This window comes from Anopheles cruzii, chromosome 2 (genome assembly GCF_943734635.1).
Source record: "Anopheles cruzii chromosome 2, idAnoCruzAS_RS32_06, whole genome shotgun sequence".
NCBI classification, from domain to species: Eukaryota; Metazoa; Arthropoda; class Insecta; order Diptera; family Culicidae; genus Anopheles; species Anopheles cruzii.
The window spans coordinates 32,905,152-32,919,679 of record NC_069144.1 but is presented as its reverse complement, the minus strand read 5'-3'; the positions used below and the strand labels follow the sequence as shown (position 1 = coordinate 32,919,679).

Sequence of the window (14,528 nt, the reverse complement as noted above, 5' to 3'; positions counted from 1 at the left end):
TTAACGAACGCACAGTTGCGTAGTGATGTCTTCTTAAGCGCTTTGTTCGCAAAACGGAACACCGAGAAGAAGCTTCATTTATGCTCACTTAATAAACACATAACGGTAATATCAACGGTAATTATTACGAGAGCATGCCCCTACGCTTAAAGTAAAATGTTCATCTTTTGATTCTGCAAGCGACACTCGGGCTCGGGCAATCCACTGATAGTCTGGGCCGGAATTTGTTCATTGAATGACGATGAAGAGCACATAGTTGGAATTAAAAGAAAAATAAAGGATGGTCCACATTCTTGCCATTCATTCATTCGCCAGCAAATGGAGCGAAGCAGGCGGTGATGGCTGCGAGACGTTTTACGACTAAATCCCATGATTTAGCCCGTAAAGCGTAATAAGCGACCGCAGAGCATTCGAACCACGACGTTCTGCCCCCGGGACATGCTATTTGACCGAGGGTGCCAAACGGTGACCAAGAATGTGTAGTGCGATGTTGCTGAGCATCGGACACGTCGTTTAGCAGAATGTTCTTGAAAAGAACAGAATATTACTAGGCAACGATTATTGTCTAGTGTTCATTGTATTGCTTGGGATTATTTGATTGCAACCATCGAAGCCGAGAAGGCTTTCTAGAAATTCAATGAATGAATTCTTCAGTTTTCAATTGCTACGATCGCTACGATACAACGCAGATACTACGATTTGTCTGCTCAGACAAGCCGCGATTTGCGATTTGGTGCATCCGTGATTTGTCTGCTCAGACAAATCGTAGCGTCTGGACAGCGAAATTGCAAGCGTTTTTGATCGTTGTCGATCATCGACGCAGATCTAGAAAATCTGAGCAAAATATGCAGAGCAAAGTCCGGTCATAAGACAAATGCGCAGACAAATCGTAGCGACAAATCGTAACGTCTGGACCGGCCTTTAAGACCAAAACCAATGCTGTAAACATAGTTGGTTCGGTTTGTTAGAGTTTAAAACATGAGCAACGGCCTCAACATTCAACGCTAAAAAAGTCAACGCATAAATGTTGCACGTAATGCTACGCGTATTGATTAATATCTCACAATCGACGAAATAGACTGAAATCCTTAGGTATCATACCAACATTATTGATTTTGAAAGAATCAGAGTAACAATGACGTCATGACGAACTGACATCCTAATGTTATTACCATACCGTTCTAACCCATTGTGCTACGACATCTCCGTCAATTTTGTAAACGTTCGTTTTTAAGAGAAGACAAGTTGTCTACTACAGTTTCTTCGCCTACGTAATGCAGCACTGCAAACGGCCATCTCACTGTCACGCGTTATAATTTGTATTAATTTATGTTTCCGTTTACTTCAGCCAACATCATCTTGCGGTAATGGTTAGCACACATTCTCAAGCTGAAGTTGTCTGCAGACAAGAGGCTTCTTTCATTTAATTCGCCAAATTCATTCTTCCGCACGAACCTTATACGATTGATACCCCGATGTGCAGTGAGTCTCACTCGACAATGTTAAAAAGGTTGTCATTCGATCGTATTCGGCTGTTTCTGGGCAGAAAATACGGGAAGCTTAGTGACTGCCATCTTGATTGCACAATTAAATATTTATCATTTGCACAAAACCCAAAACGCTTCCGGCTAAATTGAGCTCAGTGAATAAAACATATAATGAAAAAGCTCGCATGCATATTATTGTATTATTTACGTTACAAAATGCTTCTCATTATACTTGCAAGATCTAACAACAGTTTTGAACTCACTACAAGTACGTTGTTGTTGTTATTATGATTTGAGAGATTTTTAGGTTGGAGCTTCTTTCATCTCAGCTCACTCACAAGTACCGAAATACTGTCTCTGAAGTAGTACTATTTATACCTTTTTGCTGACTGCGCTAATCGAAGTGATAACAATTGTGTTGTTAGTGAATTGGTCGTTGTGAATCGTGCGAAGAACTGCAGTCATTAGCGTTCGTAATCCCATAACTTCCCCGTTGGAATGGATCATCATTGTTGGTAGGTTGGATTTGATGTATACCGTTTTGTGTTTTTCTTCTTTTCAGTTTGCATAGGATTCGGTGCTGTAGTTCGATTCGAATGAAATGTTTGAATAATTAGTATTGTTGCGCACTATCGTGCGATCGTTCGAACAAATTTGCTGCGCTTATGAGTATTGCTCGGCCCACGACCATTTATGCAAAGAGACGTTATTCCTTGAGACTCATTAGAAAATCAACTCTCGTACATTGAAATACGTTTCATTGTGGTATGATGTGGTGGCGTCCGGCGGTTTCGCGTTCGAAGTCAATTGAACCAAAAAGTGGCAATCAACTAGACCCGGACCAACTTAACCCGTGCATTCTCGTTCGATCATGTTCCTTTTTTATTTATTTACTTTTTTTATCATTTTACAACCGATCAGGTTTCTTCCACTGCTGCTGCTGTGATCTTCTACCGTGGGCAATAAAAGCCTGGCAAAGGAATAAAGAATTACAATTCATTAGATGCGTGACTGGGAGTCTTCGAAAAACGGATTGACTCATCACGGGCGACGCACTCGAGACTCGAGTGAGGCGTGGTTAGGAGTTGCCTTTTCAATGTTTGCTTTATGTTTCGCTGATGCCGCGTTGCGTTGCCGATTGTCCGATCGGTTGTTAGATTTCATTTTTATAACTCCGATGTAAATGATGCTCACCTTTTATTACAGGGACCATATCTTGCGGCGGATGGTGTTTCGGCTGCGGCTCGGCTGCCGAGACGATCGATACGATAATGTTTTAATGATTTCCAAACCACCAGAGACTGAGACTTAACAATTCCTACCAGTTTGATGGCGCAGTAAAGCCCTAAACTGAAAGTCCTATAACTTGATAATCAGAAGCTAAATACTACGCCAGGAAAACAAATTTTCTACCAGCCCAGACTGTTAATTATCGTAACCATAATAGGTTCCACAGCCATTAGAAGCCACTGCTTGGTTCGGGCAATAAATGGCTGACGCTACGCCGTCGCCGTTTGGCCGCCGCCGGACGCGGGTAATCAAGTAGAAACAAATGAACAATCAAATCCAGCGAAAACAAAACCAGGCCGGTACCCCAGGACGTACGTGTCGGGTTGTACAATCCAATAAAGTAATTGATTAATGCGCAGCGATATCGGCAAATTAGTATTCAACCATGTCTGTTCCGTGATTATTGGTCGACAAGCCAATCACACTGATCGTTCCTCATAACTTATTTGGCGCTGACAGTCGTGACCGTCGGCCCTCGGGAGTGGATGAACGGAAACGCACGCCAAACGCCACATTCCTCACTACGCAGCTACGCACACATCGTTGCCAACCTAAGGCCACTCTAACCGGAGCAATTTGCATTCACGTACATTTGGCCAATTTACATCGTTTGACTTGAGGTTTTTGAGAAACACTACTCGTAGAGAGCTAGACCCTGTGGGCAGCTTGTCTTCCGGAAGAGAGCGATAAAATCGGCAGCAGAGACCGAGCATTGCTAATGACAAAGTGGCAAATACGTAGGTTTCCTTTGAATTGATACATATTACTTAATAAAGTGTACAAATTAATAGTGACGCGACGGTGTTGACGGCGTTGGGCAGCCTGGCCTGGCGTTGTCATAGTCCATTCCCCGCTCGGTGTCGGATAATGAACACACTGATTTTATGGCATCGTTGTCCTCCCTGAGACGTTGTTTGCAGCCTTCGCACCCCTTTTCTTGAAGCGTTTGCTTCGAAACATTGCTAAACTTTGGCTGTTGCTCAAGCTACGCCGCGTGATGTGGGATACTTTGGTAAGAAATCCATCCTTACCATGACCGACGATCGACAGACGATCGCGCACACTGGGCAAGGTGTTGACAATTTATATCGTTGTAAATTTCTCGGCACTTACGGCTTACCGAGCGAGGTTTGCATCACGCGGACAGCGCCTGAAACGGCAAATGCCCTCCAAATCTATCGTTGCAGGCCTGCCGGTGCCGAGATGGTGACCATGATTTAAGGAAATAAATATTCCAACGCTTTGCCGAGAAAAAGTGATAAATTAAGCTTTTCTGTTGAACGGTCGTGCGGTTTTTTATTGTGTGATTTATCTATATGTCGCGTGCATTTCACTCGAGCAAAAACCGTCTTCTTCATTTATAGAAGTCATAGCTCATACATCGAGTGAGATTTTGTCGGAACGTAGGTCTGCAGCCAAACGAGATACTGATGTTGATTCGTTTTTTTCCAAACGGTATGATGAACGACAGGTGAAGAATCATTCGCTCGCCCACAAATGCGCGATGTTTCGCCGTTTTCGATCGGATTCATATACAATCGTCACTAATCGGTTTGAACGATGGAGCGTCGGGCTATGTCTTTACAAACTGCCAAAAGCAGTCGGTTCTAAGCAAAGTCTGCCATCATTCTTTTTGCGTCGATACGTGAAAATTGATGGCACAACAGTCCAAAATCCGAACAATTTTCCAGTGGTCATTACTTAATTGACTTTCGATGTGACACAATGGACGATCGAATGGCGGCCCCATGCTTGAGGGTTCAGGATTTGAAATGAACGACTCGGTCGATTGACGTGTGAGTGTCATGCCAAATTTATAGTTTTTTACTCAAATTGATCTGTTTTGTTCTGCTTTAAGAAACAAACTAGCCTGTATATGATGGATAAAAGAGTCTCTCGCTTACACTATCGCTTGAAAAAAGCATCAAGAACTTCATCTAAATTCGCTTGACGCTTGAGAATATAAAGTAATTTTATTCATTTTTTATATAGTTTTGTTTGTGTGTCACATATTTTGGCGCTCGTGATATGAAAAGGTATTTTAAATTAAATTGTCCAGACATCGTAGAAAACGGTACATCCCATTTTAACCTGTCTCAAATCTACAGTCGTTCTACCACTTAACACACTATGATAGGAATATAGTTCATCAGATTTGATCAAATGATTCCTACGGTCGCATTTAATGCCTACTAAAAGTCTTCGGTGAAGATTATTTTACTCACGTAACTCGCCCGCCCGAGTCCGCATCGTTTGCCAATCCGGTTGTTGAATTAAACCATCCAACAGTTCATAACAGAGGTAAAGGCTTGCTGGCTCATTGATGGACTTCGTGGCATAAAAAGCCCGATGCAACACAACAACCTTCCCACCTCTTCGTTCCCGCGTTTAGCGTTTCCGATGGCTTTGTTTGGGAACGCGCGAAAGGCGATGTCATTAGTTAGTTGCCACGTACGTCGCCGTTTCCGGTTTCGCTTTGCGTGGTGGTAAAAAGTCCAGAAGTTGACCATCAGAATCGACACCGAAGCGGGGTTATGGGCGGCATGTCACCGTCTTCATTTCATGCCTTTATCGGAAGTGACCCGTTTGACAACCGGTGCTCATGAAAAATTGAGCAGCGCTCATTTCGATGCATCCCGTTCGATGATTGCGGCACGGCACGGCACAGGGGAGCTTCGTTCAAATGTCAATTTGTCAATCGATACAATCTGGATGTGCACACTTCAATGATTGCCGTTTTTGGTGTTGACATTAAAAATAAAATTTTGCTATTAGAGGCTCGAAAAAACAAAAATAAAGAACCCGCGTTTTCAATCTATGATCTTCACACAGGGAAGGAAGTAAATACACAAAAACTCAAACATCATATCCACCATCATTAGGAAACATCATTGACTTAATTGACATCAAAAGCTCGATTCTACCTTAACATATTTCCTTTACACATCGACACATTCCATCGACTTGCCGTCGCAGCGACTTCACGTGTCCGCGCATCACTCAGTACGCGCATCATCGTTGTGGCAAACAATAGCGATGGCATGCAACTGGTGATGTCAATGCAAACGCAACGGCGACATAGTATTACTTGGAATTGACATGAATAGGAATCATAAATTGGCATAATAAACGCATCAATATTTCATACCAGCTGCAGCGACAACAATCAGCCGACGTGAAGAATCGGAAAGAAAATCGGTAAGGTCTCGGCAAACTCCACTCCGTATGGGTCCGGTCACATGCCCATATAGCAGCATGTGTTTGACGTGGAGACAGTAGCAATAAAAATTTAAAAACAACATCAAGAGCGAAAGCAGCCCGAAAACAGAACGAAAGTATAATCAAACATCTATAATAATCGGACGTGGACTGGTGTCGAAACGAGTCGAAACGCCGCCGGCCGTCCCTCGGATTTCGACCCTCGGTTGTAGGCGAATGTTGAATGATTACACCCACTGCATAATTAAGACGCAAAGCATATACTGTCCACCGGGCGGACACTGCAGTGGAAATGACTGAACGTTTCCTGTTTAGTTGTGTGATGATGAGCCGTGCCCTCGGAGTCGTTAAAGCACGCAAATGCGGCAGTGTCAAACCGTGCAGGCATCTTCAAAGCAGGCTTTGAAGATACTGTCACTAGCGATTGGTTCTTCTGGTGTGACAGGAGCACTTGCTTTTGGCGGACGAAATAAAATCGGTAAATCACTCAGCATAGCTCGTTCCATGCGAAGAATCACTCACCATCAAAGAACCGTAGCCGGAGCTTGAGGTACAAATAGATGGACACCGCCACCGACCAGCGCGCCGACTGATAAACAGCTTGTTTGTGGAACAAGTGTTTGTCTTAAGTCGCCGGGGCGACACCGGTGATGTGCACGGTAGTTCGAAAATCAATCACTAATTTATCAGGCCCCCGGACGCGGCCTTGTGCCCGTCTTCGTCGAGTGCGCATGCAAAGGCTAATAAGTGCAGCTCTCCGCTTCGACGTTCGCTGCTCACATCTATGCTTCCCGCCACCGGACGGGATCAACACGTCCGCCCGAAAAGTGTCCGTGAATGTGTCAACTGATCAAAAGAACCTACACCTTTTCCACCGAATCGTTCGCAGCGCACGTACACTTTGTCACTCGCGTTCTCGCGAGCCGCTAATGCTAAGCATATTAACTCACAGCAAGAGCGCCGCTGAACAGTTTCCTTTCCCCAAGAAGGTAAACTACAGCGCACTCGGTCTACCAGCTCGTAAATTTGTCGTCAAGCGTTTGTGGCAGCTCCTCAGAAATCGGGTGCTCGGACACGGCACATCAAAAGATGCCGTCCCGACCGTCCCGACCGGTAACGGTGATCAAATGGAAACAGTTTAATAGCGGCAAAGCTATGCTAATTAATCATGAAAATTTTCCACGAATAAATAACCACGAGCCACGGTACCGCGCAGGGTGTGATTGAAATATTTGTTTTTTATTGTGCACATGTGGTAAAAAATATTTATAAATACCAGATTAGTTCTTTCTATATCCCGGACCCTGTGGGTCTATATGGAATCTGGCTTTCAGAGATCGTGCCATCGTGAAGGTTCCATTGCAAACAAACCAATTCTTCAGTGCCATTTGGGATCATAATGTTGTTTGAAATACTTACGAATTGAACGGATAGCCGAAAGCGGCATCGTATGGATGATACACGGAAGGGTAAGGCCATGGTGCGCCACCTGCTGCTATGTTTTCCTTCAAGTCGATTCCCGCCGCCTGCAATCGATAAGACATGACGAAATGAGAACGTTACTGACAAAAGGTTGGAGTATTCGCATGGTACAGTTTTAAGGCTAATTTGACGTTGAGTTATAAATAGTAAAAAAACAGCCAGAGAGAATGTTTCTATAGCTTGCAAAAGACATCAATGTACAGCTGTAGCATGGAAAGAATAAAAGGAAGACAGTACTTTGGTACTATGTGAGCAAGATTATGACTATAAAATGTGCACTGGGGCCATAAAACATTTTTTTTTACCAAATTAGCAGCGATAGATTATCACAGGCAGAAACAGTGCTACCCAGAGCCAAGGCGCCAGCAGGCCAATCTTCTTTGTCAATAAACATAACACGTATGGGATCGGCGCCTAGTCTTAACATGGTAACCTTTGGGCTACTGGAACGAACTGAAAAAAAAAGATTCCGTCCAACCAAAAGAGTACGGCCATACGATCGAAGGCCACAGTATAAATGACTGATAACGTTCGTCAAAGTGCGGTCACAAAGGCCAAATTTGTAGACAGACACTTCGCGAGGCTCTAACTTGACCGTGACTCTTGTTTCGAGAAACAGCCTTCAACTGCAAGACAAGCGATCGCGATTTCTTATCTGTCGTCCTACGGTTCACCCGCCCGAACACTCGTTTTCAAGCTTCCGAACGATGGAACCACTGTCACTCGGGTGGCGCAATACGCTTCCCGGAAACGTTTACATCGAATATGACACGTAATTAATTTTATTGAAAACAAATTACGAACAAGTCGGACCACCAAGATGGGTTGCTCAAGTTAATCGCTGAACAAGATCGCTACACGGTGGCCACGGTGGTCAAGACAGATAGAGCGAAAACATTCAGTAACATTTCAAACAGCGGCCTACTACCACCACTACTACGCTGTTCCTATCAAGGCTCGCAACGCAGGACCGACGCAGAAAACAACCAAACCATAGCGTAGTGATTAGAGTTGCCCGTCAAAGCGCTAAGCGTAGAGAAGAAGATGGTTTTAACGCCTTGGTGGTCCTTTTGATTAGATGCCTGCGGTATTGTTTGTTGTTAACTAACAATTTACCCGTCCGTCGCTCACTGAGGTGATCGTTGCTTGTAACACGTGGCGATACGCTGACGGTGTAGTGTCTTGGAAGCATGTCATTTCGCTCACACTTGCTTACGGAACGCAGTGGCAGTCACAACAAAGCCCAGCTACCGAAGGCGATTCGTGTCACGAACCGTGCAGCTACTACAAACGGGCCGAAAAGGCACGAATTGAGCACTATGTTGGCGAATTCATATTGTGTAACCGTATTGTGAAAATAGATTTTTGGACGAATATTTCAACAACTAATTTCCCAATCCTTTTTGGCAAGCTAAGTTACATGCTTCGGACAAATTCTCCGTTGTAGCTGACGTACTAGAAATCTGATATCCAAAATATATTATATCTGTAATAAATTCTAGTCTCTGTAGAGTGCTGCTGTAAGATTGCTGCAATGTTTGTATAATTTAAACCAGATACAGTCCCACGTGATTTCAAACGTTCAAACGATAAATAAGTAATTTTTCGAAAACTGAAAGTTAGTTAGCGACAATGGCAAATTGCAATTGCAAGTTTGGCGGCGACAAACGATGCGCCTGTCTAGCCGGTTTCGTTGTTAATGTTTGAAAATGGCTCGTACATCCGCCATGAAAAGTAAATGGGACGCATGCCCGCAGCAGTGTTTACCGTTCATTTGAATACTTAAAAAATACAACATAAATACTCATTCACTATCGCACACGCACATATTGTACGTGACTTCAATGGCACAACAACACACGATTTCGCAAAAAGAAGAACTGCAGTGCTGCAATACTTTGAGTAGCAGAAATAACTGAAACACAGCACTACGGACGGACCCCGCTGCTTTTGCCTTGGTCAGCAGAGGTCCTCTAAACTTACATAAACATCAACTCGGCGTGAGCTGTTGACGTACATCCCGTTCGGGTTCACGTTGCACGTTGCTGAGAATTTGAGCAATAACAGTTTATGTTATTGAATAATGCGAGCCGTGTTCGAACAGGCTGTATTATGTTAGCGTAGTTTGTATTACAAACAACCCGGCCCGGGTCCCACCCGGCCGGTAGCCACTTCGTAAGCCACGGCGGCGGCGATCTACCGCACCGTTTTCAGGGAACGAACCATCGTCCTTTACGGGCGGAGACCTCACAAGACGATCATGAAATGTTTTGGCGACTGCAGCACATTCTCCCGGTCGGCCTATCGTGCGCGGATCACAAGCAGTCACAAAACAAATGCCTCTTTCTGTTTTGCCTCGCAGCCCCCCCCGGCCCGCCTTCTTGCTAGGTTGTGGTTCCTCCACTGTCATCAGAACAATGCTCCAATTCGTAAAAGAGAACCGATCCTACACGCTGCCACTAGCGCCACTAGTGCCGTGCAAAGGGTTATGAAAGGACTCGCCAGTCGGATGAAGTCATAAAATTTCAACGCAAACTCTACGGTCATCATAATCGTAAACAGGTTGTTAATGCTGATCCGTGTGTGTGCTGTGCATTGGGGAATTTCAAAGTTCCACATCATAAAATACAAAAAAGATCTCTTTACAGTGCTCAACGGCCAGCACTAAAATGGAGGATAAAACAAGCATGAGGAAACTGATAATTTTACAGTTTTTTTTTTGGTTTTTTTCACTCACAATGCTTATCTGGTTTATGCGGTGCAATTGCTGGCCCATACACGCTTCCGCTACATGATCAACTTGTTCTTCATAAATTATGCATGCACACACAGTTTTATGGCCCCCGTCAGCGTCAACAATGGGTGCGGATGCCTGCTCAATTCGCAAGACCCTCGAGAAGATCGGCAAATGGACATCGCTCCGTATCCGTTTCCTTTCTGCCACTTGCCACACTTGCCCGCTAGTTAGATTTCTCCACACTATTTCGAATACTGGTCGAAGGAAATGCAAACGGAAACGAATTCGGGCATGTCAAATATGGGACGCGCCGTGCGCGCCGTGTTCCACCGCGAACTGTCAAGAACGAACACTCAAGATAAATGGTAGGAACATAAACATAATTTTTAGTTTTATTGTTGACATATCTTGGGTGATCGTCTGTGATACTGCATAGTAATGCAGCCGGCGATCCCCTGGCCAAACTTTACAACTATCCTTACGGCTTTCCCTTAGCCGTGTCACTCAATAAAAGGGAAGGCAGCTACGTAGATTGACGACAAGAAGGCCGAGAAGGTGCAGGAAGTGCACTTATTTTTCACTTTGCCTAATCCTGCACACCTGGCGCAGGCTTTTGTTGCGAGTTAGGAGAACATCGAAGGAAAATGGAAACAAAACATGAACTTTCCTTCTCTACCCCACCGAGCACATCCCGTTTGTGACTGCATGTTAATATGCAGACGGTTGATGCATCACAAACGTGACTGTTGAAAATGGACGCGTGATCATCGAACAAACCGTTGGATGCACATTTATAGAGTTTGTTTAATTGTTGATTTTAAGTATGTCAGCGCAACTTACTTTCTTTGAGCGTTAGCTCACCAACATGGCAAAGTATGCATGAAGTTTTATTGTTGACATACTTGCTGGTAAACTATCTTATGCCTGAAGTCACAATGAACCTCTGGTGTCGCTAAACCCAACCACGCAAAAGCACTGTGCGTGTAGCACTGACTCGTGTTTCTAGTTGGTTGATTATTTATTTCGGTTTCGGAGTTTTAATAAAGATATGAAGACCCGTTGGCTCATTTTCATTTGACAGCCGCCACAAAACGCAATCAATTCATAATGAATGACCATGTATGAAATAGATTAACACCTCTCAATGATCGTTTATGAAACTCAGGTGTACGTGGACCCGGATCGGGTGGACGGGAGCCGCAACAAAGAAGACGTAGATTGAGAATGAAACGTCGGCTAAATCCTTTCCCAACCAAAGCCCACCGATTCCGGCGATTCCGGTAAAGAAAATAAAACGAAAATGCTCGCAGACACTTCTTCGTTATCGAGAGTGTGTCTTGTTACCTCCTTCGAGGAACGGGCCAAGCCAAGCGCTTAGCTATAGAGCATTTCGTTCCACCCTCCGGCATCACTAGGAGCTTCTTTTATTGCAGCGGAAGAAAAGGGTAGATCATCGGCGTTCACATGAGGCACATGGGTTCCAGCAGTGAATGTTTGATAAAGAGGAAGAAATGTAAACAGAACGTCAAAAAATTTATAGTTATCAGGCATTTTATTAACAAGCTTTAAATTTATGATACTGTTTAGCTTACTTCCACCCGTGGATATATTCGTCCCACCTTTCACACCATTGCCGACACAGACTCAGCGATGTTCATTCATGTTCGCAGTATGCTTTTTCAGGCCACAAACAAACCCGGAGTGACCGATCCGGAACTACAGGGCGCGCAGCAAGCAGCGAGATTGTTTGGTGAGGAGGCTGAAAACATTCCTGCAACCAGCAGCGAGCAAGACATCGGAAACCCTGGAGTCCAGCCGGTCCAACCGCTAGAGTGGCAACAAGCATCGAAACTGCTGAACAATCGAATCGGAATCATTTGGATCCCGCTGCGTAATGTTGTCGTGTTTGTTGCTTTGTTGTAGGTTCGGTTCCACTTTTAAGCTGATGATACAGAGAGGGGTACGCTACAGCCTACAGCCTTGTCCGAGTTCATTCAAGAAACGGATCTCGAAGAATATGTATGAGATAGAGAGATTGCGTTGGACTTGTGCGGTGCGATGGGCGAGGGTTTAAGTTTGAAGGAAAATATTTTCTTTACCAGCGTGTGATGCCGGCGTCCGCCACACGAGGTTGAAGGAAGAAGTGGACCGTAAGTTGTGACCAAGTAGCTATTTTGATGAAGCATAAAATTAAGCCCAATGAGCACCAGAGCCCGGCATGACCGAGCACATTTGATGGGCCGAGAAAAAACGGTCCTCGGTCGCCTGCGCGAAGGCTGCGCGGATTGTTCTGGCCTCATAAACTGGCGGAACATTGCCCATGAATTCCACGCTTCCACTGTCGAACAGAATCATTCACCGATCCGCCGGGAGAATCGGTTTTTAAGGGGAGTAAAACGGGCGAGAGGCGTGATGATTTGTTAGCGATTAGCAGCAGGAAATATAGCCAACGGTGCATACATCACATTTTATCAAATTAAGAGATATCTTATGCAAATCGGCACACGCAGACACGGTTGATTACCACTTTTATCAGAAGAACGTCGGAACGTCTGTTGGACATAAACTTGTTACAAAATACATGTGTCTCTCTGGTGTTTTTAGCTTAGAACAGTATTATCTACTGGTAAAGGGGATTAAAACATTTGATTCCTTTTTTTTACTTTACACGGTTATGCTAGTCACCTTTAATAATCTTAATACGCAAGAATAGGATAATTAGAATTAATAAAAAATAGGATTCTCTCAATTTGAAACTTTATAAATCGTAGATAGTCACCTAAAGGCGAATTCGTTGGATTTGTAAGAAACACAAAATTATATGATTCATAACAAGTGCAAAAGGAATCTCAATTATTACGGGAAAATTCCAAGTAAGCTCCTAACCGAAGCAGAAGCTGACATCTTCCCCGTGTAGATTGTGCGGTTGTATGATGCATATACGAATATTATCCTCATACACTGGGTCTCTGGGTACGGGGATTTTTTTGGCAGATTTTTTTCGGCCACACCTTCACAGCATGACAGATTTTTTGGTGTCACACAGAGCCAGCAGCTGGACCGTTCTTCCGTATCCCTTTTCCTTGCTACGCACCGTTGGCAAAAGTCACTGGAAAACATGCCACAGTCACAGATTGTACGTAATGCGTTAACGCAGGTTTCTCCCGTCGGCGTTCTCTTCTCTAATGTCAGCCCAACGCGCCCAACCGAACCGACAACGTAACCGAGATTGCGATACATGCCACGGGCCGATGGCCATTTGTGGGTTTTTACTGTTTTTTTTATTTGGTTTTGTACCTTTGGAAATGTCCTTTCCACTTTCTACTTTCCTGGTTACTTCTAGTGGGATGGGTGGTCCGAAACTATCCCTGCCACTGGCCGTGTATGGCCGACCACCAGTCCACCGTGTGTGTTGATGGTGTTGAACCATCAAAATCTCTTCACCCATTACCGCAAATCCTTGGTAATAACGAATGTGTCAACCAAAAAAAAAAACGGTGTGGTTTGGCGGAACTTTATCATCACTGCCGGTGTTTCGGGTGCCATGTTAACATCCTTTTGTGGAAATTTACATTTCATAGTACATGACACACGGGGTGAGGAGATGCGCCTTTCCAGTACTTCATATGTGCCTAGTTGGCGCTCTGTTGTGGGCAGCGGGAGCAGGAAAAAGGAAGAAAAATAGAATACTTACTGCTGGATTTGCATAGAACGGAGGCTGGTCGGCTCCGATGGCCGGGAAGTAGGCTGCCATCGTTTCCGGAGAGTACGGTGCACTGTACATCGATAAAGGGACTCCGCCGGGGCCGGCAATACCTGCACTGGCCAGCCGCTGGTAGTTGATGAGATCGTACTGGCAGGAGCACACGGTCTGACCGGAGATGGGATCGGTGAAGATGGGTCGCCCCGTATCGCAGCAGCGTCCCCCGGCCGGGGCAGAAGTCGGCGGACCACCCGACGTCGCCGAGCAGGGTGAGGAGCTACGTGCGCTGGGAGGCACTGTCGTCGTCACCGCCATTGCTACCGGTGCCGTAGGTGGGGATGAGGGTGCAGACGGAACGGTCGGCGTTGTACTCTGTTGATAAGAAGAACGGCGAAAGATGCGTATATTAGCCTCAGATATGCAATTACGCTTACCGATACGCATTTTCTGCCTTATCGTGATATTTACAAACAAATTATTGCACGTTGAGCATTACATCACGCACCATCACGCAGGACAATAACCCCAAACGGTGAGGCGCAATGCAGAGCAAGAGCCACGACAGATCATACAACCGCCTCAATCATCAACCAACCAATTGGCCCCATTG

The 14,528-nt window shown here is 44.9% G+C and overlaps 1 protein-coding gene across 1 annotated transcript in view; it reads right to left on the bottom strand.

Moving 5' to 3' along the window:
* LOC128275691 (homeobox protein caupolican) overlaps positions 1 to 14,528 on the bottom strand; it is a 48,015-nt gene that overhangs the window by 4,920 nt on the left and 28,567 nt on the right. The window contains exons 2-3 of the mRNA XM_053014282.1: positions 13,910 to 14,290; positions 7,416 to 7,522 (exon numbers count right to left, since the gene is read on the bottom strand). Of these exons, the coding sequence (XP_052870242.1) occupies positions 7,416 to 7,522; positions 13,910 to 14,290 (488 nt within the window). The remainder of the gene's footprint in view (positions 1 to 7,415; positions 7,523 to 13,909; positions 14,291 to 14,528) is intronic.